At 48.2% G+C, this 27357-nt stretch overlaps 1 protein-coding gene across 2 annotated transcripts in view; it reads left to right on the forward strand.

The window, feature by feature from the left end:
• LOC143767703 (gastrula zinc finger protein XlCGF66.1-like) overlaps nucleotides 1–23318 on the forward strand; it is an 86038-nt gene extending 62720 nt beyond the window's left edge. The window contains exon 7 of one of the 2 annotated variants that reach the window (XM_077256210.1): nucleotides 22510–23318. In XM_077256210.1, the coding sequence (XP_077112325.1) occupies nucleotides 22510–23060 (551 nt within the window). In that variant the 3' untranslated portion in view covers nucleotides 23061–23318. The remainder of the gene's footprint in view (nucleotides 1–22509) is intronic. The other variant, XM_077256211.1, reaches the window with a different exon arrangement.
• The last annotated feature ends 4039 nt before the right edge of the window (nucleotides 23319–27357 follow it).

Below are 27357 nucleotides of genomic sequence, written 5' to 3' on the forward strand. Positions count from 1 at the left end.
GTCCTGTCCTAAGCACCTTCCTCTCCCCTCTGACCCCCCCCCCATCCTTCCCTCCGCCCCCCCCCCCCCCCCCCCACTGTCCAATCGCACCCCCCCATACTTACCTAGTCCCGGTGTCCTCGGTCTTCTCGCATGGGCGCCGCCATCTTGGAAAATGGCGGGCGCATGCGCAGTGCGCCCGCCGAATCGGCCGGCCGGCAGATTCGTTCCCTGTACATTTTGATCGCTGTGATAAGTTCTATCACAGCGATAAAAAAAAAAAAGTAAATAAACCCCCCCCTTTATCACCCCCATAGGTAGGGACAATAATAAAGTACAGAAAATATATTTATTTTTGTTTTTCCATTAGGGTTAGGGGTAGGGTTAGAGTTAAGGGTAGGGTTAGGGTTAGAGGTAGGGTTAGGAGTAGGGTTAGGGTTGCACTTAGGGATAGGGTTGCACTTAGGGATAGGGTTGCACTTAGGGATAGGGTTGCACTTAGGGATAGGGTTGCACTTAGGGATAGGGTTGCACTCAGGGTTGCACTTAGGGATAGGGCTGCACTTAGGGATAGGGTTGCACCTAGGGCTAGGGTTGCACCTAGGGCTAGGGTTGCACTTAGGGCTAGGGTTGCACTTAGGGCTAGGGTTGCACTTAGGGCTAGGGTTGCACTTAGGGCTAGGGTTGCACTTAGGGCTAGGGTTGCACTTAGGGCTAGGGTTGCACTTAGGGCTAGGATTGCACTTAGGGCTAGGGTTAGAATTAGGGCTAGGGTTAGAATTAGGGCTAGGGTTAGAATTAGGGTTAGAATTAGGCTATGTGCACACGGTGCGGATTTGGCTGCGGACCTGCAGCAGATTGGTCGCTGCGGATTCGTAGCAGTTTTCCATCACGTTTACAGTACCACGTAAATCTATGGAAAACCAAATCCGCTGTGCCCATGGTGCGGAAAATACAGCGCGGAAACGCTGCGTTGTATTTTCCGCAGCATGTCAATTCTTTGTGCGGATTCTGCAGCGTTTTACACCTGCTCCATAATAGGAATCCGCAGGTGAAATCCACACAAAAACAGTGGAAATCCGTGGTAAATCCGTAGGTAAAGCGCAGTGCGTTTTACCTGCAGATTTTTCAAAAACGGTGCTGAAAAATCCGCGCACAAATCCGCAATGTGGGCACATAGCCTTAGGGTTAGGGTTGGAATTAGAGTTAGGGTTGGAATTAGGGTTAAGACTAGGGTTAGGGGTGTGTTGGGGTGAGGGTTGTGGTTAGGGTTGGGATTAGGGTTAGGGGTGTGTTGGGGTTAGTGTTGGAGTTAGAATTGAGGGGTTTCCACTGTTTAGGCACATCAGGGGGTCTCCAAACGCGACATGGCGCCACCATTGATTCCAGCCAATCTTGCGTTGAAAAAGTCAAATGGTGCTCTCTCCCTTCCGAGCCCGGACGTGTGCCCAAACAGTGGTTTACCCCCACATATGGGGTATCAGCGTACTCAGGAGAAACTGGACAACAACTTTTGGGGTCCAATTTCTCCTGTAACTCTTGGGGAAAAAAAATTGCGGGCTAAAAAATTATTTTTGAGGAAAGAAAAATGATTTTTTATTTTCACGGCTCTGCTTTATAAACTTCTGTGAAGCACTTGGGGGATCAAAGTGCTCACCACATACCTAGATAAGTTCCTTTGGGGGTCTAGTTTCCAAAATGGGGTCACTTGTGGGGGGTTTCTACTGTTTAGGCACATCAGGGGCTCTGCAAACGTAACGTGACGCCCGCAGAGCATTCCATCAAAGTCTGCATTTCAAAACGTCACTACTTCACTTCCGAGCCCCATTGTGTGCCCAAACAGTGGTTTACCCCCACATATGGGGTATCAGCGTACTCAGGAGAAACTGGACAACCACGTTTGGGGTCAAATTTCTCCTGTTACCCTTTGGAAAATAAAAAATTGCGGGCTAAAAAATCATTTTTGAGAAAAGAAAAATTATTTTTTATTTTCATGGCTCTGCGTTATAAACTTCTGTGAAGCACTTGGGGGTTCAAAGTGCTCACCACACATCTAGATTAGTTCCTTGGGAGGTCTAGTTTCCAAAATGGGGTCACTTGTGGGGGAGCTCCAATGTTTAGGCACACAGGGGCTCTCCAAACGCGACATGGTGTCCGCTAATGATTGGAGCTAATTTTCCATTCAAAAAGCCAAATGGCGTGCCTTCCCTTCCGAGCCCTGCCGTGCACCCAAACAGTGGTTTACCCCCACATATGGGGTATCAGCGTACTCAGGACAAACTGGACAACAACATTTGGGGTCCAATTTCTCCTGTTACCCTTGGGAAAATAAAAAATTCCGGGCTAAAAAATCATTTTTGAGGAAAGAAGAATTATTTTTTATTTTCACGGCTCTGCATTATAAACTTTTGTGAAGCACCTGGGGGTTTAAAGTGCTCACTATGCATCTAGATAAGTTCCTTGGGGGGTCTAGTTTCCAAAACGGGGTCCCTTGTGGGAGAGCTCCAATGTTTAGGCACACAGGGGCTCTCCAAACGCGACATGGTGTCCGCTAACGATTGGAGCTAATTTTCCATTCAAAAAGTCAAATGGCGCGCCTTCCCTTCCGTGCCTTGCCGTGTGCCCAAACAGTGGTTTACCCCCACATATGAGGTATCGGCATACTCAGGAGAAATTGCCCAACAAATTTTACGATCCATTTTATCCTGCTGCCTATGTGAAAATGAAAAAATTGAGGCTAAAAGAATTTTTTTGTGAAAAAAAAAGTACTTTTTCATTTTTACGGATCAATTTGTGAAACACTTGGGGGTTTAAAGTGCTCACTATGCATCTAGATAAGTTCCTTGGTGCGTCTAGTTTCCAAAATGGGGTCACTTGTGTGGGAGCTCCAATGTTTAGGCACACGGGGGCTCTCCAAACGCGACATGGTGTCTGCTAACGATGGAGCTAATTTTTCATTCAAAAAGTCAAATGGCGCTCCTTACCTTCCAAGCCCTGCCGTGTGCCCAATCAGTGGTTTACCCCCACATATGAGGTATCAGCGTACTCAGGACAAATTGGACAACAACTTTTGTGGTCCAGTTTCTCCTTTTACCCTTGGGGAAAATAAAAAATTGTTGCTAAAAGATCATTTTTGTGACTAAAAAGTTAAATGTTCATTTTTTCCTTCCATGTTGCTTCTGCTGCTGTGAAACACCTGAAGGGTTAATAAACTTCTTGAATGTGGTTTTGAGCACCTTGAGGGGTGCAGTTATTAGAATGGTGTCACTTTTAGGTATTTTCAGCCATATAGAACCCTGAAACTGACTTCAAATGTGAGGTGGTCCCTAAAAAATATGGTTTTGTAAATTTTGTTGTAAAAATGAGAAATCACTGGTCAAATTTTAACCCTTATAACATCCTAGCAAAAAAAAATTTTGTTTCCAAAATTGTGCTGATGTAAAGTAGACATGTGGGAAATGTTATTTATTAACTATTTTGTGTCACATAACTCTCTGGTTTAACAGAATAAAAATTCAAAATGTGAAAATTGCGAAATTTTCAAAATTTTCGCCAAATTTCCGTTTTTTTTCACAAATAAACGCAGAAATTATCGACCTAAATTTACCACTAACATGAAGCCCAATATGTCACGAAAAAACAATCTCAGAATCGCTAGGATCCGTTGAAACGTTGCTGAGTTATTACCTCATAAATGGACACTGGTCAGAATTGCAAAAAATGGCCAGGTCATTAAGGTCAAAATAGGCTGGGTCATGAAGGGGTTAAATAAAAAATAATTATTTTTGCATCGCTTTATTCTGAGGACTATAACTTTTCATTTTTTCGCTAATTATGCTGTATGGCAGCTCGTTTTTTGTGGGACAAGATGACGTTTTCAGCAGTACCATGGTTATTTATATCCGTCTTTTTGATCGCGTGTTATTCCACTTTTTGTTTGGCGGTATGATAATAAAGCGTTGTTTTTTGCCTCACTTTTTTTTTTACGGTGTTCACTGAAGGGGTTAACTAGTGGGACAGTTTTATAGGTTGGGTCGTTACGGACGCGGCGATACTAAATATGTGTACTTTTATTGTTTGTTTTTTTTATTTAGATAAAGAAATTTATTTATTGGAACAATATATATATTTTTTTTATTTAAGAATTTTTTTTACTTTTTTTACTTTGACCCAGGGGCACCATCACTGTGTAGTGACAGATCGCTGATCTGACACTTTGCATTGCACGTTGTCAGATCAGCGATCTGACAGGCACTTCAGAGAGGCGGCACTGCAGAGAGGCTTCCCTGCACCTGCTCTGAGCAGAGGGAGGAGGAGGTAGGAGACCCTTGGAGCAACGCGATCACATCGCGTTGCTCCGAGGGTCTCAGGGAAGCACGCAGGGAGCCCCCTTCCTGTGCTATGCTTCCCTGTGCCGCCGGAACGCTGCGATCATCTTTGATCGCAGTGTGACGGGGGTTAATGTGCCAGGAGCGGTCCGTGACCGCTCCTGGCACATTGTGCCGGATGTCAGCTATAATAATCAGCTGACACCCGGCGGCGATCGGCCGCGCTCCCCCCGTGTGCACGGCCGATCAACTGACGTACTATCCCGTCACTGGAAATTAAGTCCCAGGTCACCGCGACGGGATAGTACGTCATATGGGATTAAGGGGTTAACAAAAAAGTGTGAAACAACTGAAATTATGTCTTATATTCTAGGTTCTTCAAAGTAGCCCCCTTTTGCTTTGATGACTGCTTTGCACACTCTTGGCATTCTCTTGATGAGCTTCAAGAGGTGGTCACCGGGAATGGTCTTCCAACAATCTTGAAGGAGTTCCCAGAGATGCTTAGCACTTGTTGGCCCTTTTGCCTTCACTCTGCAGTCCAGCTCACCCCAAACCATCTCGATTGGGTTCAGGTCTGGTGACTGTGGAGGCCAGGTCATCTGGCGTAGCACCCCATCACTCTCCTTCTTGGTCAAATAGCCCTTACCCAGCCTGGAGGTGTGTTTGGGGTCATTGTCCTTTTGAAAAATAAATGATGGTCCAACTAAACTCAAACCGGATGGAATAGCATGCTGCTGCAAAATACTGTGGTAGCAATGCTGGTTCAGTATGCCTTCAATTTTGAATAAATCCCCAACAGTGTCACCAGCAAAGCACCCTCACACAATCACACCTCCTCCTCCATGCTTCACAGTGGGAACCAGGCATATAGAGTCCATCCGTTCACCTTTTCTGCGACGCACAAAGACACGGTGGCTGGAACCAAAGATCTCAAATTTGGACTCATCAGACCAAAGCACAGATTTCCACTGGTCTAATGTCCATTCTTTGTGTTCTTTAACCCAAACAAGTCTCTTCTGCTTGTTGCCTGTCCTTAGCAGTGGTTTCCTAGCAGCTATTTTACCATGAAGGCCTGCTGCACAAAGTCTCCTCTTAACAGTTGTTGTAGAGATATGTCTGCTGCTAGAGCTCTGTGTGGCATTGGCCTGGTCTCTAATCTGAGCTGCTGCTAACCTGCGATTTCTGAGGCTGGTGACTCGGATAAACTTATCCTCAGAAGCAGAGATGGCTCTTGGTCTTGCTTTCCTGGGGCGGTCCTCATGTGAGCCAGTTTCTTTGTAGCGCTTGATGGTTTTTGCCACAGCACCTGGGGACACTTTCAAAGTTTTCCCAATTTTTCGGACTGACTGACCTTCATTTCTTAAAGTAATGATGTCCACTCGTTTTTCTTTACTTAGCTGCTTTTTTCTTGCCATAATACAAATTCTAATAGTCTATTCAGTAGTACTATCAGCTGTGTATCCACCAGACTTCTGCACAACACAACTCATGGTCCCAACCCCATTTATAAGGCAAGAAATCCCACTTATTAAACTTGACAGGGCACACCTGTGAAGTGAAAACCATTCCAAAATACAGAAAAATCTTTAAATGAGAAGGTGTGTCCAAACTTTTGGTCTGTACTGTATGTGGTCAAAATTGTTGGTATCCCTCTTTTAATGACAGAAAAACCCACAATGGTGACAGAAATAACTTGAATCTGACAAAAGTAATAAGAAATAAAAGATCTATGAAAATGAACAAATGAAAGTCAGACATTGCTTTTCAACCATGCTTCCACAAAACTAAAAAAAAAAATAAAATTCATGAAATATTCCTGAACAGAAATGATGGTACCCCTGAAAATAATGTGACAAAAGGGACATGTTAAATCGCGGTGTGTGCACTAACTAGCATCACAGGTGTCTACAATCTTGGAATCATTGAGTGACCTGTATATAGGGCTACAGATACTCACTGTGCTGTTTGGTGCCATGGTGTGTATCGCACTCAACATGGACCAGAGGAAGGAAAGGAAAGAGTTGTCTCGAGATTAGAAAGAAAATTATAGACAAACATGTTACAGGTTAAGTTATAAGAGAATCTTCAAGCAGCTTGATGTTCCTGTGACTACAGTTGCACATATTCAGAAATGTAAGATCCATGGGACTGTAGCCAACCTCCCTGGACTTGGCCACAGGAGGAAACTTGATGACAAATCAAAGAGACGGATAATATGAATGGTAACAAAAGAGCCCAGAAAAACTTCTAAACAGATTAACGGTGAACTTCAAGCTCAAGGAACATCAGTGTCAGATCGCACCTTCCATCGTTGTATGAGCCAAAGTGGACTTCATGGGAGACGATCAAGGAGGACACCATTGATGAAAAAAAATCATAAAAAAGCCAAACTGGAATGTGCCAAACTACATGTTGACAAGCCACAAAGCTTCTGAGAGAATGTCCTATGGACAAATGAGAAAAAAAATTGAACTTTTTCCTATCGCCACGATGGCTCCCAACGAGAGAGGGGATACACCCACCATCAAGACAGGGAGGCTCTGTTATGTTCTGGGGCTGCTTTGCTGCATCTGGCACAGGATGCCTAGAATCTGTACAGGGTACAATGAAATCTCAAAACTATCAAGGGATTCTAGAGAGTAATGTGTTGCCCAGTGTCAGAAAGCTTGGTCTCAGTCACAGATCATGGGTCTTTCAACAGGATAATGACCCAAAACACACACCTAAAAGCACCCAAGAATGGCTAAGAGGAAAACATTGAACTGTTCTGAAGTGGCCTTCTATAAGCCCTTATCTAAATCCAATTGAGCATCTTTGGAAAGAGCTGAAACATGCCGTCTGGAAAAGGCAACCTTTAGACACGAGACAACTGGAGTAGTTTGCTCTTGAGGAGTGGCCAAAATACCTGTTGAGAGGTGTAGAAGTCTCATTGACAGTTACAGGAATCATTTGATTGCAGTGATTGCCTCAAATGGTGGTGCAACTGTGACGTCTAAGGAGGGACGTGCTATGAGAGTGAACCCTCTGGGTCACGGCACTGAAGCTCCCACAAGCGATCTGACCTGGGAGAGCCAACCCCTATACAGGGATCGTTAGGGGCAGACCCGAGGGAGTCAAGTACCGCGACAACTGGCATCAAGAGGGGCGGCTCAAGAGGAGACAAGAGGACCGCAGACCAGACCAAGGAGAAAAGGTAAACTGGACTGGACCGGAGTTAGGGAGACGGAACCACCAAGACAAAGTACTCTGAGGCAAGTACAGGTTAGGTAACAGGGAGAAACAGAGGAGTAGGACGGAACAGGTAGTCAGGAGCAGGCAGGTAGTCAGTTCCGGACAGGTAGTCAGGAAAAAGAGCCAAAACAGCATACAGTAAGCACACGGTAATTAGGCGCCTCCAATATGGAGCCGCGTGATATACCCTGTGCTGACACCTTATAGGAGTGCTAACGCCTCTGGGAATGTGCAGAGAGGGTTAAGAGGGTAGGGGAGCGCGCGCCCGCGACCAAAGGCGCATGCATGGGGCTGACACAGACCGGAAGGAGAGAGGACACCACGCAAGAACCCCCAGGCGGCAAGAAGACAGGTCGGGGAACCAGGGCGGCAATAGAGACACAAACCCTGCGCTAATCTCTCCCTGCTCCGCTGCTGTAACAACTTTATATGATCAACTTGCATAGGTTCTGGAGCAGAAGTACTGGGAAGCCTAGTCGGACAAGGACTAGGAACCCAGATAAACCTAAAAGACCTCCTTTCCCTAACCGCCTCACAAGATGGATATAAGGTCCTCTAAAGTGGTAGGCGAGCTCATCCTTTATCTTACCTATAAGGCCCCTACCAATGCCTCATTATTCCACCCCAGCTCTGACGATAGTGTTCGGAAGCGGATAGCATATTGTCCCGGAGTTCGGGAGACTGAACCACCAAGACAAAGTACTCTGAGGACCGGAGTTAGGGAGACGGAACCACCAAGACAAAGTACTCTGAGGCAAGTGCAGGTTAGGAAACAGGGAGAAACAGAGGGGTAGGACGGAACAGGTAGTCAGGAGAAGGCAGGTAGTCAGTTCCGGACAGGTAGTCAGGAAAAAGAGCCAAAACAGCATACAGTAAGCACACGGTAATTAGGCGCCTCCAATATGGAGCCGCGTGATATACCCTGTGCTGACACCTTATAGGAGCGCTAACGCCTCTGGGAATGTGCAGAGAGGGTTAAGAGGGTAGGGGGGCGCGCGCCCGCGACCAAAGGCGCATGCATGGGGCTGACACAGACCGGAAGGAGAGAGGACACCACACAAGAACCCCCAGGCGGCAAGAAGACAGGTCGGGGAACCAGGGTGGCAATAGAGACACAAACCCTGCGCTAATCTCTCCCTGCGCCGCTGCTGCAACAACTTTATATGATCAACTTGCATAGGTTCTGGAGCAGAAGTACTGGGAAGCCTGGTCGGACAAGGACTAGGAACCCTGATAAACCTAAAAGACCTCCTTTCCCTAACCGCCTCACGAGATGGATATAAGGTCCTCTAAAGTGGTAGGCGAGCTCATCCTTTATCTTACCTATAAGGCCCCTACCAATGCCTCATTATTCCACCCCAGCTCTGACGATAGTGTTCGGAAGCGGATAGCATATTGTCCCGTATTCTCCCCAAGTGCCCTGGCTCATCAAAGACCTTATGGAAAGTGTCCAAGAAGTTCTGAATACTAGAGACAACAGGGTCATCCCACTCCCACAGGGGTTCACGCAAGCTAAAGCCTCCCCCTCGAGATTGGACTCGATAAACGCCACCTTGGCTCGATCAGACGGGTATTGCTGGGGCAGGAGCTCGAAGTGTAGACTGCACTGGTTTAGAAAACCCCGACACAATTTGGGATCTCCGCTATATCTAGGAGGCTTTCCCAAACGAGGTGGCGGATGAGGTGCAGGATCACGGAGAGTGGCAGAAGCAGGGGTAGAGGACTGAAGAGAAAGTAAGTGGTCATCAACGGATGCCATGTAACTAAGAATATGGGACTGAGTATCACGCTCGCTACTGCGCGAACTCCTGCTGGAGCCCTGCCAGCAGAGGAACATTCCCTGGATTGGAAGTGTGTAAGGCGGTCAGCCAAGTGTCCATACATTTCATAACGGACACGATCCGGGTCTGATTTTCACGCAAAAGAGCAATTATTTTTGAGTTGCGGCTGTGGTACCAGGGGGGGTGCATGGCCTGATTACACTGTGATGTCTAAGGAGGGATGTGCTATGAGAGTGGACCCTCTGGGTCGCGGCACTGAAGCTCCCACGAGCGAGTGGACTTGGGAGAGCCGACCCCTATACCGGGATCATTAGGGGCAGACCTGAGGGAGTCAAGTTCCGCGACAGCTGGCACCAAGAGGGGCAGCTCAAGAGGAGAAGGACCAAGGAGAGAAGGTAAACTGGACTGGATCTGAGCAAGAGAGATGGAACCACCAAGACGGAATACTCGAACGGAAGTACAAGCTAGGTAACAGGGAAAAACAGAGGGGTAGGACTGAACAGGTAGTCAGGAGAGGGCAGGTAGTCAGGAGGGGGCAGGTAGTCAGAACCGCACAGGTAGTCAAAACAGGGCCAAAACAGCATACAGTAAGCACACGGTAATCAGGCTCCTCCAATATGGAGGAGCCGCCTGATATACCCTGTGCTGACACCTGATAGGAGCGCTAACGCCTCTGGGAAGGTACATAGAGGGTTAAGAGGGCAGAGGAGCCCGCGCCCACAACCTAAGGCGTATGCACGGGGCTGACATGGACCGAAGGGAGAGAGGACACCACGCTGGAACCCCCGGGCGGCAGGATGACAGGTCGAGCAACCAGCGCGGCGCCTGGAGTGGTGAGCGAGAGCAGGGAAGAGGACCCAGAGGCGGAAGCAGCAGCGGCAGCGGACGCCAGCATGTCAGTGGAGGCAAGTATGTCAGCGGGCGCCGGCATGACAGCAACAAAATATTAACCTTTTTGCGCCAGAGCCTGTTTTTGCCTTTTTGACCAGACCAATTTTTTCAATTCTGACCAGTGTTTCTTTATGAGGTCATAACTCTAAAATGCTTCAAGGAATCCTGGTGATTATGAGATTGTTTTCTGGTGACATATTGTACTTTATGATAGTGCTAAAAATTTATTTTATATAGCTTGCGTTTATTTGTTAAAAAAAATGGAAATTTGGCAAAAATTTTGAAAATTTCGCAATTTTCAAAATTTTTGTTTTTATGCTCTTAAATCAGAGAGTCATATCACACAGACTAGTTAATAAATAACATTTCCCACATGTCTACTTTACATCAGCACAATTTTGGAAACAATTTTTTTTGTTAGGAAGTTAGAAGGGTTAAAAGTTGCCCAGTGATTCCTGAGTTTTAGAACAAAATTTACAAAACCATTATTTTTAGGGACCAAATCACATTTGAAGTGAATTTTGAAGGGTCAATATGACAGAAAATGCCCAAAAGTAACACCATTCTAAAAACTGCACCCCTCAAGGTGCGCAAAACCACATTCAAGAAGTTTATTAACCCTTCAGGCGCTTCACAGCAATGAATGGAATGTGGAAGGAAAAAATAAACATTTACTTTTCTTTCACAAAAATTTTCCTTTAGACCTTATTTTTTTACTTTCGCAAGGGTAACAGGAGAAATTGGACCCCAAACGCTGTTGTGCAATTTGTCCTGAGTATGCTGACATCCCATATGAGGGGGAAAACCACTGTTTTGGCGCATGGCAGAGCTCGGAAGGGAAGGAGCGCCATATTGGTGAGCAGATTTTGCTGGAATTGTTTGTGGGTGACATGTCACATTGTCAGAGCCCCTGAGGTGCCAGAACTGCATAAGCCCCCAAAAGTGACTGCATTTTACAAAATACTTCCCTGAATGAATTCTTCTAGAGGTGCAGTGAGCATACTGACACCACAGCTGTTCCATAGAAAATTATACCATTGGGCAGTGAAGAAAAAATAATTACATTTTTACCATTAAAATGTTGCTTTAACCCAAAATTTTACTTTGGAAAATAGGTAGATATGTAAATGGTCACTACACCCATAGATGAATTCGCAGAGGGGTGTCATTTCCAAAATGGGGTCACTTCAGTGGGGATACTGCTGTTATGGCACTTTGGAGAGCCGCTAAGTGCCAGAACAACAGAATCCCCCTGAAGGGACCCCATTTTGGAAATGACACCCCTCTGCTAATTCATCTATGGATATAGTGACCATTTTCACTACACAGCTGATTTCTAGAAACACGTAGTGGAAGTTTTAGAGCAAAAATTGCACAAATGTCATTGTAGTACCCAATATATTGTGCCCAGCTTGTATCTCTGGAGACGTACCCCCGGAAATTGTTAAGTCAGCTCTACTCAAATGTGTCTGTCACTAAATAATAAACCAAATTCTTGCATGTCAAAACAGTTTAAAAACTTGGTTCTGTGTGGAGGATTTTAAATCAGCCATGGAGGCATTGAGCCATGAAGGCATTGATTGGCATTGTGGGCAATAATAGCGGGTATCATGCCTCATTCCTCTCTTGGAACATACACGACATCTTCTCTGGGGGTTCTTCCTTGTTTCAGTTGCTTGAATGAGTGCAATAAAATGTTGCTCAGTGAGTTTTCTAAGATCTTCAGATTCTAAAGGATTGGCGGGGACAAAATTTTCAAAAACAAGATTTTCAATGACCTTTTCCTGATAATCAAGGAAGTATCTGCATTTCAGGCTTTTTTATATAACACAAAAGAATTATATGTGGCCACCTGAAACAAATAAATGACTAACTTTTTATACCAGGTGTATGATTTTCTTGATACCTGGTATGGCTGTAGAACCTGCTCTGCAAGGTCCACACCCCCCATGTATTTGTTGTAGTCAATGACAGACACAGGTTTTGGAGTAGTGGATCCCTGTTGGTGTGGGGGTATGCTCAGGGCCGGCGTCAGCACCCGGCGTACCCGGGCAACTGCCGGGGCCCTGACGAGACGGAGGGGGCCCATAACGGTAAGACACTGCTGCCGACACTAATGCGCATCATGTGCTCCTGGGGGGGCCCCGAAGCCGGACTTCATCCCTCCCTGCAGGGCCGCCATCAGGGCATTACAGCCCTACCCTTACTGGCATATGGTGCCCGCCCGGTGAGCAGAGAGGGGCCCGAGCGGCCCCTCACTTCTGCTCTCCACTCCTGGTACAGCCGGCGTGCTGGAACACCGGGTATCAGCGCATCTGCGCGCACTCATTCTCTGCTCCTTCCTCTCTGCATAGTGAGGACTGGAGCAGAGCGCTGGCAGTGCGCGTGGCCGTGCAGAGAGTTGCTGGCTGCAGTGTAGCAAGGGCACACAGTCACACACGCTGTGACACTACTCACCGCACCTGCAGTCAGCAGCAGAAGCATCGGATCCCTCCCCTCCAGCAGCGTCACAGCTCTCACACTGTGAAGAGCCATGGAGGGGCGGGACTAAATGTCGGGGGTGGAGCCACAGACAAGCAGGGAGAAGAAGGCAGAAAGGATTAAGGAAATGTAAAAATCAGAGCGGGAGACAGAAAAGATGTAAGAAGTGAGACAGAAAACACAACAGAGAGGCAAGACACAGGTGAGAAGTTTACATATATATATATATATATATATTGTATAATTGTCTAAGGGTCACACTTCCGTCTTTCTGTCTGTCCTTCTGTCTTTCTTTCTGTCACGGATATTCATTGGTCGCGGCCTCTGTCGTCGCTGATTGGTCTCGGCAGCTGCCTGTCATGGCTGCCACGACCAATCAGCGAAGGGCACAGTCCGATTAGTCCCTCCCCTGCAGTCAGTGCCCGGCGCCCACTCCTTCCTCCCCACAATCAGTGCCCGCTCCATAATCCCCTCCAGTCACCACTCACACAGGGTTAATGGCAGCGGTAACGGGCCGCGGTGTAACGCACTCCGTTACTGCTGCTATTAACCCTGTGTGTCCCTAACTATTTACTATTGATGCTGCCTATGCAGCATCAATAGTAAAAATATGTCATGTTAAAAATAATAAAAAAACAAAAAACCTGCTATACTCACCATCCGTCGCCTTTCCCGCTCCTCGCAACACTCCGGTGACCGCTCCATGCAAGCGGCAGCTTCCGGTGCCAAGGATGTGACCTGTGACCGCAACGTCATCACAGGTCCTGCGCTCATACCAGCCCTGGGACCGGAAGCTGCCGCATGCGGTACAGGGCCAGAATTTCATCGGAGGGTGAGTATATGTTTATTTTTTATTTTAAGTCTTGTAAGGTTTCTCTTACTGAGAGTGTTGGGGGACACTCACTTGGCCGCGATATTCAAGCACACGGGCACGGGTTTATAAAACAAAGCAGTCCATGCGGTTTATTAAGCCTCATAAACCGGGGTACGCACAGTTCATAACATGAAACACAACAGGCACCAACTGGTGATATTAACTTGCAGCTTCTAACACTTCAGTGTACGGCTTTGCCTCACGGCCACTAACACGCTGGTCCTCCCTTAACCAGTTCCCAAGGGAGACCACACAGTTCATAGAACTTCACAAGCACTACCGGCCTGTACGATACCTGACGGGAGCTCCGGCTCCACCTGCTGACTCCTTGCCAGTCCGCACCTCCGGGTAAGCTGCCTTACAGGGATCACCAACTTGCCTGGCCGGCACACACTAGTCAGTCCAGAGCCACTGAAGGATTGTAGCTTCCCCAGTTCCACTGTGCACTGCTCCGGGATCCGGTCCTCCTCCTAGGACCTCCCACGCCAGCAGATGCTTTCCAAGAAGCCTCCTCTCAGGCTTCCAACACAGGAACACACCGAGCCCTCAGGAACTCCCTCAGGGATTTTGCACTTGGACCCTTCAGGTCCAAACACTGGAACCACACAGGAACCTGTGACCCACACTCTGGTCACGTTATGTACCTGTAACCACACCCACAGTAATGGATCACATGGACTGGTCACGTGATCCTGACATCACTGCAGGTCAATTCTCACGGCTTCAATACAACTCCGTGCACATCCCGGGGAGACCATGCAGCGCCCCCTACCTGTTACAGGGGTTACTGCATCACATATATCACATATCCCCCCCCCTCTGTTCACACCTGTAGGGTTGAACACCTGTCATACACGTGGGATCACGGGATATGTCATGCACGTTGCCTTGCCCTACCTGTCGAGAGAACCGTCTCAGTCGGTTTTGAGCATCACACAGACCCATCCAGTTGTTGAGTTTACCCCGCCCCCAGCGGTCAACATGTAGGCCTTGAGCTTTGGCCCTTAAGTTACAGTCTGTCCGTGACACCAAACCTTTAGTCAAGTTTGTCTCTTTACTCGACCTCTCTCTCCAGGGTCGCCACCCACGGTTGGTACGGACATTAGTCCCACTTACAGTCGAGACTAGCAACTGATCAGAGTCTGACCCTCCATCACTACGTCTACTACTGTACATGTCCTTTTTGTTTCCTTTTCGTTGGGAAGAAGGCGGCTGCCACCTTGTGTTCTGCAGCTGTTTATTGACCTGCCGTCTGTACAGTCTCAGCTGCTCTATTTCTCTCAGGTAGGCCACGCGATACTTCAGGAGCATCCGGATATTCGCTAGACTCTCCTTGGACCCGACAACCAGGAATGACACCATTCCATCTTCACCCACCTGGGCCTCGTCTTCAGCCGGAATCCTCAGTCTCTTCACACCTGACACATCCACCATCTCCTGCATCGCTTTTCCAAATCGGCCAATGAGCTTCGCTACCAGAGCTCTGGGCACTTGGACTGTGTCCTCTACCAAGCCCAGACGACTTTGAGCTTTCCTGGCTTGCTCCAAACAACGAGTGGCCTCACCATTCTCCCACAGGACCCTCTGCTTCGTGCGGAGGCACCGTAGGTGCATGTCCCTCAGGACAGCCACCCTCTTCACTGTGACTTCCTTAGTAGACAGTACCACCAACTGTTTCGTCTCCAGTGCCCAGTGCACACTAGACGCTTCCACTGCCTTTTCAAAGGCCTCATGCACACCCTTGCGGGTACATGCATCTTGCGCCTCTACGGGTACATCTATCACGCACTTGAAGAGCGGAGTCTCACTTCCTTCAAGAACAGATGGCTCCTGCCTTGCCATGGACCTTTCCATCAAGACACCTGTCACAACCGGGTGACCATCTTGTTCTGCTTTTAGCGCCAACTCCTCTTCAGCTTTACTCTCATTACCACTCTGGTACTGGCACGAGAAGTCTGCGACCACCACCTCTTTTCCTTGTAGAGGGCCTTTCAGTGCTTCTCTAAGCACTACAATGTCTTCCTTTAGGGTCTGATACACACTTTGCCGCCTGAACAGGTGGCCTCTGAGCTCCGAGACTTCCTTCTCCAGCTCATCCACTCTGCGCTCAGCCGCTTGTTTCAGGACCCTTTCTTGTTCGACATGGTCGTTCACCGTCTCTATAACCAATTCCATCTCGCTTCTCCCATCCTCCGGACTGGTGAAACATCCATCACTTGAGGAGGTATTCACTTCCGGCACCATCTCCTTGGTGGCCTCCTCCACTTCCGCACCCTCCGACTCTGCACTGTCAGGGTCGGCCCTCTCTTGGGTCTCAGCGGTGACGTCATTAGGTTCGTCCCTTTTCCCTGGGACTACAGAGTACTTCATACACCCCAGGTCCTCAGCATCTTCCGTCAATTCCCCACACGGAGCAACGGGTTCAGCCCCTTTGGCTCTTTTACGTCTCCGTCGACGGGAGGAAGAATTGCCTGAGTCAACCTTATTACACTCTTTTCCACTGGCGTCACCGTCTGAATGGGAGTCGCCACCAATCGTCACCACAGGTCCTGGACCCCGTCCTCCACCCGTCAGCACAGGTCCTGGACCCCGTCCTCCACCTGTCACCATAGGTCCTGGACCCCGTCCTCCACCCGTCAGCACAGGTCCTGGACCCCGTCCTCCACCTATCACCATAGGTCCTGGACCCCGTCCTCCACCCGTCACCACAGGTCCTGGACCCCGTCCTCCACCCGTTACCACAGGTCCTGGACCCCGTCCTCCACCCGTTACCACAGGACCTGGACCCCGTCCTCCACCTGTCACCAGGGCATACGCGTTTGTTACTGGCCATGACTTGTCACAGTCACCCCCAGAATCTGTGTCACACCCCACAGTCTGATGACCCTGCAAGTCACTCTCTGTCTGGGTGTCAGCTCCACATGTTTTATCCAGCAGACCACTACCAGTCGTATTGTGGCACACTTCAAGTGACGTCAGGTCAGTTAGTTGGGCAGTCGAACCTTTCCCTCTGGTCAGGCCTGCCTTCTCAACCTTACTAACTGACATCCACATTATATCCACAAACACTTCAGCCTTTTCCCACAGTGCTACCAAATCTTGTCCTATTACCATAGGATACGGCAAGATCGGGTCTACAACCACCTCATGGTATGTGGAAACCTCCGCTGCGACAATGTAGATAGTGGCTACCTGGAGATATTCAGTGTCGCCAGGTGACACAGAATCTCCTGGACGGGTTCTCAGCACAGACGCTTCTCTCCCCGGGTCTATCAACCCTTGCACACACTTTCCATCCAGCCAGAAAGGACACAGTCGTGACACCTCACCGATTGCCGCCCCTTTTTTGGCTCCGCCCCCTTTCTGGGCAAGTGCTCCGCTTTTTGATACCACCCCGGTTCGAGATTCAGCCCCCCTTCGGGATTCCACCCCTTTTTGGGCCATTACCCCTATTTGGGTTACCGCCCCTTTTTGGGTCTCCGCCCCCTTTTGGGCAACCATTCCCGTTTGGGCCACCGCTCACTATTAGGGATAATCCCCTCCCTGGGATACACCCCGTGGACTCCCCCACGGTACTCAGGCCCCAGTTCACACAGTACACCCCAATGTCTCTGGGCTTGTACTGGCCCTTTAAGAGTCTGCACAAAAAGAAATTTATTTATTTATTTTTTTTTCTATGTCACTTTCACCAGCTCCTGCTGGTACCGCCACAGCTCCCGCTGCAGTAACACACAACCGGCACCTCCAGGTGCTGCCAACCACAAGCCACTACAGCTCCGCCTGCTGTGGAACCTCTCGCTGCAACCACGGCTACTCTCCACACGGCTCTGCACGGATCCACCGCTGCCGCTTGTCACCTACGTGACCCCGCCGAGTCACAGCAGGCGCTTGTCACTTTCGTAACCCCGCCGAGTTACCGCCAGACGCTTGTCACCTTCGTGTCTCTGCCACAGCAATTAACTCCACGTGTGCTAGCGGGATTGTTGCCAAAATTCTCCACCAATTGTAAGGTTTCTCTTACTGAGAGTGTTGGGGGACACTCACTTGGCCGCGATATTCAAGCACACGGGCACGGGTTTATAAAACAAAGCAGTCCATGCGGTTTATTAAGCCTCATAAACCGGGGTACGCACAGTTCATAACATGAAACACAACAGGCACCAACTGGTGATATTAACTTGCAGCTTCTAACACTTCAGTGTACGGCTTTGCCTCACGGCCACTAACACGCTGGTCCTCCCTTAACCAGTTCCCAAGGGAGACCACACAGTTCATAGAACTTCACAAGCACTACCGGCCTGTACGATACCTGACGGGAGCTCCAGCTCCACCTGCTGACTCCTTGCCAGTCCGCACCTCCGGGTAAGCTGCCTTACAGGGATCACCAACTTGCCTGGCCGGCACACACTAGTCAGTCCAGAGCCACTGAAGGATTGTAGCTTCCCCAGTTCCACTGTGCACTGCTCCGGGATCCGGTCCTCCTCCTAGGACCTCCCACGCCAGCAGGTGCTTTCCAGGAAGCCTCCTCTCAGGCTTCCAACACAGGAACACACCGAGCCCTCAGGAACTCCCTCAGGGATTTTGCACTTGGACCCTTCAGGTCCAAACACTGGAACCACACAGGAACCTGTGACCCACACTCTGGTCACGTTATGTACCTGTAACCACACCCACAGTAATGGATCACATGGACTGGTCACGTGATCCTGACATCACTGCAGGTCAATTCTCACGGCTTCAATACAACTCCGTGCACATCCCGGGGAGACCATGCAGCGCCCCCTACCTGTTACAGGGGTTACTGCATCACATATATCACAGTCTGTATACTACGTGACTCTGTGCTGTATACTCCGTCACTGGGCAATATACTACGTGGCTGGGCAATATACTACGTGGCTGGGCAATATACTACGTTGCTGGGCAATATACTACGTGACTGGGAAATATACTACGTGGCTGGCCAATATACTACGTGGCTGGCCAATATACTACGTGGCTGGCCAATATACTACGTGGCTGGGCAATATGCTACGTGGGCTGTGCAATATACTACATGGCTGTGTTATATACTACGTGGCTGTGTTATATGCTATGTGGGCTGTGCAATATACTACGTGGCTGTGTTATATACTACGTGGCTGTGTTATATACTACATGGCTGTGCTATACGCTACGTGGGCTGTGTTATATACTGCGTGGGCTGTGTTATCCACTACGTGGCTGTGCTATATGCTACGTGGGCTGTGTTATATGCTATGTGGCTATGCTATATTTCTCTGCTGTATCTGTGCATCATGAATCGTGCTATGTGTTAAAGGGGGGGCCCACTGAGACTCTTTCGCCCGGGGCCCTCTAAAACCTGGAGCCGGCCCTGGGTATGCTGGTGTAGTACTTGTCAACATACAGATTGTAGCCTTTTTGTAAAAATGGAGTTATCTGCTCCCAAACGATTTTTCCAGCTGTCCCCAGATAAGTAGGGCATCCTGGTGAGTTTAGTTGGCAATCTTTCCCCTCATAAATTGAACTGTCTCACGTTTTATAGAGCTTTATTCCGAACCTTGCCCTTTTAGAAGGAAGGAATAAATTGCTTGAGGTGCAGTCTTCCTTTCAATTTTACAAGGAACTCATCAATGGAAATGTTTTCTGTTGGGGTGTAGAGCTTTAAGTACTTTTCTGTCAAGTCTTCGATGATAGGTCTGGTTTTGAATAGTCTGTCATTTTCTGGGCAGGCATTGACTATTGTCATTAAAATACCAAAATTTCATGAGCATTTCATAACAGGTCCTAGGAATTACGGGGTGGCTTGAACAGGGCGGTTGGACCAATAGGACCGAATGCTCGTTTTTTTAACAAGCACCATAGCGAATTCCTTAACTTTTTTTCATTTCTAAGACATAAGTTGGTGTCCATAAATTTGATTTAGCATAATAGGATCGTGAATTCTGGCTGATGAATTGGGACGCATATAAATTTGAAGGACAATATGCTCTAGCAAGCTATCTGTCAGAAACAAATTAAAAACAATTACCTGGTCCAAAATTTTCCACCTCCACATTTATACCAGGAATGGCATTAACCCCTTTCTGACCTCGGATGGGATAGTACGTCCAAGGTCAGAACCCCGGCTTTGATGCGGGCTCCGGCGGTGAGCCCGCATCAAAGCCGGGACATGTCAGCTGTTTTGAACAGCTGACATGTGCCCGCAATAGCGACGGGTGGAATCGCGTTCCACCCGCCGCTATTAACTAGTTAAATGCCGCTGTCAAACGCTGACAGCGGCATTTAACCGGCGCTTCTGGCCATTGGGTCAGAAATGAGAGCATCGCCTACCCCCGTCACATGATCAGGGGTCAGCGATGCATCTGCTTAGTAACCATAGAGGTCCTTGAGACCTCTATGGTTACTGATGCCGGTTTGCTGTGAGCGCCACCCTGTGGTCGGCGCTCATAGCAAGCCTGTAATTCAGCTACATAGCAGCGATCTGATGTTCGCTGCTATGTAGCTCAGCTGATCGAGTTGTGCCAGCTTCTAGCCTCCCATGGAGGCTATTGAAGCATGGCAAAAGTAAAAAAAAAAAAAATGGGAAAAAAATATAAAAGTTTAAATCACCCTCCTTTCGCCCTATTCAAAATAAAACAATAAAAAAAATCAAACCTACACATATTTAGTATCGCCGCGTTCAGAATTGCCCGATCTATCAACAAAAAAAGGATTATCCTGATCGCTAAATGGCGTAGCGAGAAAAAAATTTGAAACTCCAGAATTAAGTTTTTTGGTCGCCGTGACATTGCATTAAAATGCAATAACGGGTGATCAAAAGAACATATCTGCACCAAAATGGTATCATTAAAAACGTCAGCTTGGAACACAAAAAATAAGCCCTCAACTGACCCCAGATCACAAAAAATGGAGACGCTATGGATATCGGAAAATGGCACAATTTTTTTTTATTTTTTTTAAGCAAAGTTTGGAATTTTTCTTCACCACTTAGATAAAAGAGAACCTAGACATGTTTGGTGTCTATGAACTCGTAATGACCTGGAGAATTATAATGGCAGGTCAGTTTTAGCATTTAGTGAACCTACAAAAAAGCCAAACAAAAAACAAGTGTGGGATTGCACTTTTTTTCCCATTTTCTAGTATACGACATGGTAAAACCAATGATGTCGTTCAAAAGTACAACTCGTTTCACAAAAATAAAACCTTACATGGCCATATTGACAGAAAAATAAAAAAGTTATGGCTCTGGGAAGGAGGAGAGCGAAAAACGAACACGGAAAAACGGAAAATCCCAAGGTCATGAAGGGATTAAAATTAGGGATGAATGGAGTAGCCAAAACTGAAGCCTCCCATCTGGGAAATGCTACATCAAGAGGCAAAGCCCCTTGGACATTGGTGTGCGCCAATTCACGAGCACTAGGGACAGCGCTAGTACTGGGCATTGTTCCCTGAGTTGGAGACATTTCTCCAGAAGCGCTATTTGTCCTTCTTATTGTACTGGTCCTTGTGTGTGAGGATGGACCAGAATCGCTGCTCATTTCTGAGCTATCACTGTCGCTACTTTAGCCCTCGAAATCCACATCGCCATCTGGAGCCGCACTTTCTTAGCCATCAGAACATAAAAGTGCATAAGCCTCCTCTGCACTATAACACTGACCGGCCATTTTACTCGTTTTTATTTTATTTTTTTCCGGAAATAGAAAACTGACGTGACGTGACTGAGGTGACCAAAATATTGGTGAGACAATTGAGAAAAGCCTTATTCTTTAGCCTAACCCTAACTTTAGAATAAATCCTAACTCTAACTTTAGCCTAACAGTATCCTTAAAGGGCACCTGTCACCCCGTTTTTTCATGTATGAGATAAAAATACTGTTAAATAGGGCCTGAGCTGTGCATTACAACAGTGTATTTTGTGGACCCCGATTACCCACCTATGCTGCCAAAATACGTTACCAAAGTAGCCGTTTTCACCTGTCAATCAGGCTGGTCTGGTCAAAAGGGCGTGGTGTATTCTCCCAGATCTTGCTTAGTTTTCCGTTGGTGGCGTAGTGGTTTGCGCATGCCCAAGGTCCCGAATCCACTGCACAGGGGAGTTAAAAGAGCGCGATGTGCACTATTTCATTGGTGATCGGTGGGGGTGGCCATCTTCCTTTGGCCGCGCGTGCGCAGAAGCGGCGCTCTGCTGGCCGCGGCTTCAGGAAAATGGCCGCGGCATGCCGCGCGTGCGCAGATGGAGATCGCGGTGGCCATTTTCCTGAAGCAGAGATGCGCCGACGCGCGTTTCACGCCCCCGGAAGAAGGTACGGGTGAAACGCGCGTCGGGGCGACAGGGGAACGCCGGATCACCCGATTACCTGATACCACAGAATATACGTACTTATAGCGGTGAGATTATTTATATTTCGCAACCCCTATATATATCTACTTTAATCAATATAGTGCGGATTCCTTTGTTTGGTACCATATTATTATATATTGCTAGTAGACATTTATTGGGTGGATTGTGTTATATTCAATATATGTTTCACAAGGCTTTAATTCATATGGGCTGTTATTAGTTCTTTTCTCTGATGGTATACATGCATATCAAGGGTATTTTTCTGGCCCCTTGGGTATTTCTTTGTTATGTATGTCTCATTTTTATGGTTTTATAAATTTGACTAAATAAATAATTGATTTTATTTGGCTTTCTGTGGATCTCTTCATTGGAGCTAGCTGTTGATTCCACTGAACCTCCTAATTGTTGTTCTCTATGCTAAGAAGTGCCATAGTATATATTTGGACATTATTGTTGAATTGTGAACTGTCATTGTCTTGGTAAATAGTTCATTAATTTAAATATTTTTTTACAGAGCTTGCCATTTCTATTGACAGTTTAAGTAGAAATGTTAAATAATATAAAACTCAAGGACATTTTATTAAAAAAATGTTTATATTAGCAGATGACTGTACCAGGAGATCAGAGGGACAGCTGACATCTTCAATTTTTAAATCTGATCATCTTGAGATCTTACAAGATACAACTGAAGATATATCATCATCCATTCACAGCAAAGATCTATCATATGATCCTATGAAACAGGTCCCATCTTCTGATTCATTACTGACTACTAAGGAAAATCAAAGTCACAAAACAGGCATTAAAAAACAAACTGCTCCTAAAGCAAAGAAATCATTTTCCTGTTCAGAATGTGGGAAATGTTTTGCAAGTAAATCAATGCTTGTTACTCACCATAGAACTCACACAGGGGAAAAGCCTTTTTCCTGTTCAGAATGTGGGAAATGTTTTAGCCAGAAATCAAGTTTGGTTTATCACCATAGAACTCACATGGGGGAGAAGCCTTTTTCCTGTTCAGAATGTGGGAAATGTTTTGCACGTAAATCATTGCTTGTTACTCACCATAGAACTCACACAGGGGAGAAGCCATTTTCATTTTCAGAATGTGGGAATTGTTTTAAATGGAAAATAAATCTTGATAGCCATCAATGAACCCACACAGGGGAGAAGCCTTTTTCCTGTTCAAAATGTGGGAAATGTTTTAAGGAGAAATCAGATTTGGTTAATCACCATAGAACTCACACAGCAGAGAAGCCATTTTCATGTTCAGAATGTGGGAAATGTTTTAAATGGAAAATAAATCTTGATAGCCATCAAAGAACCCACACAGGGGAGAAGCCTCTTTCCTGTTCAGAATGTGGGAAATGTTTTAACCACAAATGGCATCTTGTTAATCACCAGAGAACTCACACAGGGAGAAGCCGGAAAGCGCGGACTGCGCAGGCGCCGATTCCGGCACCAGGAGGACACAGAAAATCTGTCCTCCTGGTGCCGGAAAAGGCGCCTGCGCAGTCCGCGCTTTCCGGCGCCATTTTCTTGAAGACACACTGCAATGTGTCTTCAAGAAAATGGCGCCGGAAAGCGCGGACTGCGCAGGCGCCGATTCCGGGAGCAGGGGGATATTCATGGCCCGGAATGGCGTCGGTGGAACGGGACAGGTAAGTATACTCACCCTCCACAAGTAACAAATTGCTGTGCCATGAGGCTGTGGCACTTCATGCCACAGCTATTTGTTACTTACGCCACTTACGTCCACAGCCGCCGCACCCAGCACAGCCGCCCACAGCCACGCACAGCCGCCGCACCCAGTACAGCCGCCGCACCCAGCACAGCCGCCGCACCCAGCACAGCCGCCTACAGCCACGCACAGCCGCTGCACCCAGCACAGCCATGCACAGCCACCGCCCCCAGCACAGCCGCCGCACCCAGCACAGCCACGCACAGCCGCCGCACCCAGCACAGCCGCCACACCCAGCACAGCCGCCGCACCCAGCACAGCCGCCGCACCCAGCACAGCCACGCACAGCCGCCGCACCCAGCACAGCCGCCGCACTCAGCACAGCCGCAGCACCCAGCACAGCCACGCACAGCCGCCCACAGCTGCCGCACCCAGTACAGCCGCCGCACCCAGCACAGCCACCCACAGCCGCCGCACTCACCACAGCCACCGCAACCAGCACAGCCGCCGCACCCAGCACAGCCACGCACAGCCGCCCACAGCTACGCACAGCCGCCCACAGCCACACACAGCCGCCGCACCCAGCACAGCCACCGCACCCAGCACAGCCGTCCACAGCCGCCGCACCCAGCACAGCCACGCACAGCCGCCTACAGCCACGCACAGTCGCCGCACCCAGCACAGCCGCCGCACCCAGCACAGCCGTCCACAGCCGCCGCAACCAGCACAGCCGCCCGCACCCAGCACAGCCACGCACAGCCGCGCCACATACAGCCGCCCGCACTCAGCACAGCCGCCGCACTCAGCACAGCCAGCACAGCCGCCCACAGCCACGCACAGCCGCCGCACCCAGCACAGCCGCCGCACCCAGCACAGCCGCCGCACCCAGCACAGCCGCTGCACCCAGCACAGCCACGCACAGCCGCCGCACCCAGCACAGCCACCGCAGCCAGCACAGCCGTCCACAGCCGCCGCACCCAGCAGCCATGCACAGCCGCCCACAGCCGCCTAGAGCCACGCACAGCCGCTGCACCCAGCACAGCCACCCACAGCCGCCGCACCCAGCACAGCCGCCGCACCCAGCACAGCCGCCCACAGCTGCCGCCCACAGCCACACACAGCCGCTGCACCCAGCACAGCCACCGCACCCAGCACAGTCACCCACAGCCGCCCGCACCCAGCAGCGCCACGCACAGCCGCCCGCACTCAGCACAGCCACCCGCACTCAGCACAGCCGCCCGCACTCAGCACAGCCGCCCGCACTCCACACAGCCGCCCGCACTCAGCACAGCCGCCCGCACTCAGCACAGCCGCCCGCACTCCGCACAGCCGCCCGCAATGATGGGGGCGGGGCGCAGGATGGAGCAGCACGTGATAGGATGGTAGGATGATACCCACGCTGCACCACCGCGCCTTCGCCCCGCAGGACCACTGCGCCACCAATTCCATTGTCACGGGCATAACTACGCTCCCCTGGCTTGCTGCTCCTGTTCCCCGCAGTACGCATATACTGCACTAACACGCCGTTGTGCCTGCATGACTACTGCGCCACCAATCTTTCCCAGTGGTCACAGTCAGGAAAGCGTTCCCGTGGCTTGCCGCAAACTTCTCCTGGACCGTCCATTTAATTGGATGTACATGATCAATTTGAGATATCCCAAAAAAACGGTGCCACTAATCTTTCGGTGACCATAAAGGCGACTATGTGATAAAGGCCGAAGTCCGGCCGAAACGTCAAAAATTGTCGCTTCACCCACCACCGTAAATAAAATTTATTCACTTGAAAGCACACATTTCCATTGAGTGCAGTGATTCTATATGTATTTTGCACGTGATAGGATGGGGGCGCAGGATGGGAGCACATGACAGGATGGGGATGCAGGATGGAGCAGCACATGACACGGTGGAGCAGCACATGACAGGATGGGGCGCAGGATGGAGCAGCACATGACACGGTGGAGCAGCACATGACAGGATGGGGATGCAGGATGGAGCAGCACATGACAGGATGGGGGCGCAGGATGGAGCAGCACATGACAGGATGGGAGAGCAAGATGGGAGCAGCACATACCAGGATGGAGACCATATACCAATATAAATGCTCGCCACCCGGGCGTAGAACGGGTTCAATAGCTAGTAAAATATAATCTGGGTAAGCCATGTGTAGATATAAAAATTCAGCTCCATCTAGTGGCTATGTGCAAAAGTGCAACCATAGAGTAAAATGTATCCTATGAGAGTGTCACTATCAAGGTTGAAATGAGATTAAGTGCACCATACAGTTGTGCTCAAAAGTTTACATACCCCGGCAGAATTTTTGCTTTCTTGGCCTTTTTTCAGAGAATATGAATAACACCAATCCTTTTTTTCACTCTTGGTTAGTGGATGGGTGAAGCCATTTATTATCAAACTATTGTTTTCTCATTTTAACCCCTTCAAGACCCTGCCCTTTTTAGGTTTTGCGTTTCAGTTTTTGCTCCCCTTCTTCCCAGAGCCATAACTTTTATATTTTTCCATCAATACGGCCATTTGAGGGCTTGTTTTTTTGCGGGACCTTTTCTACTTTTGAATGACATCATTGGTTTTACCATGTTATGTACTAGAACGGTGAAAAAATTTCAAGTGCGGTGAAATTGCAAAAAAAAGTGCAATTCCACAATGTTTTTTTGGATTTTGTTTTTTACTATGTTCAACAAATGCTAAAACTGAGCTACCATTATGATTCTACAGGTCATTACAAGTTCATAGACACCAAACATGTCTAGGTTAATTTTTTATTTAAGTAATGAAAAAAATCCAAACAAAACAAATAAAAATTGCACCATTTTCCGAGACCTCTAATGTCTCCATTTTTCATGATCTTGGGTTGAGTGAGGGCTTATTTTTTGTGTGCCGAGCTGACGTTTTTGTTAATACCATTTTGGTGCAGATACAATGTTTTGATCGCTCGTTATTGCATTTTAATGCAATGTCGCAGCGACCAAAAAACGTAATTCTGGCGTTTTGACTTTTTTCTCACTACGCTGTTTAGCGATCAGGTTAATCCTTTTTTTATGGATCGGGCGATTCTGAATTCGGTGATACCAAATATGTGTATGTTGGATTTTATTTTTTTTTTATTTTGATTGAGTCGAAAGGGGGTGATTTAAACTTTTATATTTTTTTTATATTTTTAAAAACATTTTTTTACTTTTGGCAAGCTTTAATAGTCTCCATGGGAGAATAGAAGCTACTATAGCCCGATCAGCTCTGCTCTATAGAGGCGATGATCAGATCGCCTCTATGCAGTAGAATTACTTGCTATGATGCTATGGAATTACTTGCTATGGATCGTGATTCCACCTGCGACTATTCAGGACACATGTCAGCTGTTCAAAACAGCTGACATGTCCCAGGAAAGAAGTGGCTCAGCACCGGAGCCCACATCAAAGGGAGGGAAGCGACCTCTGCAGTACAAATGACCCTGATCAAAAGTTCACATACCCCATTTCTTATTACCGTGTATTGCCCCTTGTAACATCAATGACAGCTTGAAGTCTTTTGTGGCAGTTGTGGAGGAGGTTCTTCATTTTCTCTGATGGTAAAGCTGCCCACTTTTCTAGGCATAAAGCCTCCACTTCCTGTAAATTTATTCCTGGGCTGTCTAGAATAAACTGCATGCTTGAGATCTTCCCAGAGTGGCTCAATGATACTGAGTTCAAGAGACTGAGATGGCCACTCCAGAACCTTCACTTTGTTGTGCTGTAGCCAATGACAGGGTGAATTGGTCTT

The sequence above is a fragment of the Ranitomeya variabilis genome, chromosome 4 (genome assembly GCF_051348905.1).
Source record: "Ranitomeya variabilis isolate aRanVar5 chromosome 4, aRanVar5.hap1, whole genome shotgun sequence".
In the NCBI taxonomy this organism is placed as follows: domain Eukaryota; kingdom Metazoa; phylum Chordata; class Amphibia; order Anura; family Dendrobatidae; genus Ranitomeya; species Ranitomeya variabilis.